Here is a 2,593-nt window from a genome sequence, read left to right as displayed (position 1 = left end):
TTGGCATAGGCTTCACTACGAAATGCGCTTGAGGCGCGCACAACATATTCTATCTGAAGTTTAGTGCATGTTTCCCCACTTTTGAGTCCGAATTGGGTTTCGGTGTTTCCATGACAGTTGTAGCTATGGACCCTAGCTATCTTTTGCATATGCTTTGACTCTAATTGGACATCGAAAACTCCAGATATGGCTGGAATACTCCACATAGGTCATGTTGATTTCTTACAAAAATTCAGGACTACATTAAAACAATGTAACAACACAAAACTCCAAAAAATCTCTACTTAATCAAGGAAACAAGAGATAAATTATGTTAGAGAGTGTCTTAAATTAACTAATGAACCAGAGGGATCGATGGTTAGAGAGTGTCTTGAGATCTTTAGACAAATAGTTGATTCAAGATGCGTATAAGAGAATGCACAAATTGCACTCTATTTAGAGTGTTTGACTTTTCAAAGTGTTGAATTTTTCAAACGTGTATATGTGAAATTAATATTGTGTATTCCTTTATAATCGAGAAAATAAAATAAACCCCCAAAAACTTTGACATGGTCGAACCTTATGCAATAAAAGTGGGAAAATTAATTTTTGGATGTGTTTAAATTATGTGATAAGTTTATTTTAAGTAAATTAGTTTGAACAGAAATTATAAATCCCTAAATTATTTGACGTAGCAGAACCCTATGCAATTAAAGTGGGAAAATCAATTTTTGGATGTGTTTAAATTATGTGATAAATTTATTTTAAATAAATGAGTTTGAACTGATATTATAAACTTTACTACAATTAGGTGAGTTGATAAAGTTATGTAAACTTTACTACAAGATGTGTATTTATAAAAAAATTATTTTTTAAAAGTAAATATGTTTGAAAGTTGAATTCTTTATTTGGAAAATAAAATAATATCACAACTAACTGCTACTTGTGAACCAATATTTAAACTTTTACGGAAAAATCAAACAGTTGTGTGGAACGAAGAATGTCAAAATGCATTTGAAAAAATCCGACAGTATTTGCAAAATCCTCCAATTCTAGCCCCACCAGTTCTGGGCCGACCCTTGTTTATGTATCATACAGTCCTCGACGGGGGCATGGGATGCGTACTGGGGCAACATGATGAAATAGGAAAAAAGGAGCATGCCATTTGTTATCTAAGTAAAAAATTTACAGATGTTGAAACAAGATATACAATGTTAGAACGTACTTGTTGTGCCTTAGCCTGGGCGGCTCATCGCTTTAGGCAATACATGCTTTGCCATACAACTTATTTGATATCCAAAATGGACCCAATCAAGTACATTTTTGAAAAACCCGCTATCACAAAGCGAATTGCTCGATGGCAGGTGATGTTATCAGAATATGATATTACCTATGTTACTCAGAAGGCCATCAAAGGGAGTACCTTAGCAGATTATCTAGCTAATCAACCTGTTGATGATTATAAATCAATGCAATGTGAATTCCCAGACGAAAGTATCATGGTTTTGTCTGAAGAATATGATGATGGAAAATGGACCTTGTTGTTCGACGGGGCCTCAAACATAATGGGGCATGGGATTGGGGTTGCTTTAATATCTCCAAAAAAAAAGTTCATACCTATCACGGCGCGATTGTGTTTTGATTGTACCAATAATATGGCAGAATATGAAGCTTGCGCCATGGGAGTTTTGGCGGCTTTGGAATCGAAAGCCAAAGTTCTGGAAGTATATGGAGATTCAGCCCTAGTCATTAATCAGCTTAACCAAGAATGGGAAACTCGAGATAAGAAGTTAATACCTTATTTTACCTACATAAAAGAATTGTCTTTAGAATTTGACAAAATCACGTTTCACCATGTCCCTCGAGAAGACAATCAATTGGCTGATGCTTTGGCTACTTTATCATCTATGTTCCAAATAAATCGAAACGATGAAATTCCATCAATTAAAATGGAGAGTCGAGATTATCCAGCCTACTGCCATGTCATGGAAGAAGAAACTGACGAAAAACCGTGGTATCACGACATCAAACATTATCTTATAAATAGAGAATATCCTCCCGGAATATCGGAGAATGAGAAAAGAACTTTGAGACGGTTATCCGCGAGCTTTTTTGTGAACGAAAATATTTTGTATAAGAGGAATCACGATATGGTACTCCTTAGACGTGTTGATGTTAATGAGGCGAAGGAAATTCTACAAGATATCCACGATGGCTCTTCTGGGATCCATATGAATGGACACGCCATGTCTAGAAAGATTCTTCGGGCCGGATATTATTGGCTCACCCTAGAAAAAGATTGTTATAATTATGTAAAGAAATGTTATAAATGTCAAATATATGCTGATAATATCCACGCCCAACCAGTACCCTTGAACACCCTTTTAGCGCCCTGGCCATTCTCAATGTGGGGCATAGACGTCATCGGAATGATCGAACCGAAAGCATCAAATGGACATCGCTTCATCTTGGTGGCAATTGATTACTTTACCAAGTGGGTAGAGGCAGCGTCATACGCCAATGTAACCAAAAATGTGGTAGTCAAATTTATAAAAAGGGAATTAATATGTCGTTATGGTCTACCAAGCAAGATCATTACTGACAATGCCACAAA

At 35.9% G+C, this 2,593-nt stretch overlaps 1 protein-coding gene across 1 annotated transcript in view; it reads left to right on the top strand.

Annotated features, from left to right (window-relative positions):
• Positions 1-944: 944 nt before the first annotated feature.
• Positions 945-2,593, top strand: part of LOC101504764 (uncharacterized) — a gene marked incomplete at its 5' end in the record, with an annotated part of 2,482 nt that continues 833 nt past the window's right edge. Inside the window, one exon of the mRNA XM_027332868.2 lies at positions 945-2,501. Within this exon, the coding sequence (XP_027188669.2) occupies positions 945-2,501 (1,557 nt within the window). The remainder of the gene's footprint in view (positions 2,502-2,593) is intronic.

This window comes from Cicer arietinum, chromosome 3 (genome assembly GCF_000331145.2).
Source record: "Cicer arietinum cultivar CDC Frontier isolate Library 1 chromosome 3, Cicar.CDCFrontier_v2.0, whole genome shotgun sequence".
NCBI classification, from domain to species: Eukaryota; Viridiplantae; Streptophyta; class Magnoliopsida; order Fabales; family Fabaceae; genus Cicer; species Cicer arietinum.
The sequence above is the reverse complement of the archived record's forward strand: the minus strand, read 5'-3'. Positions and strand labels throughout refer to the sequence as shown.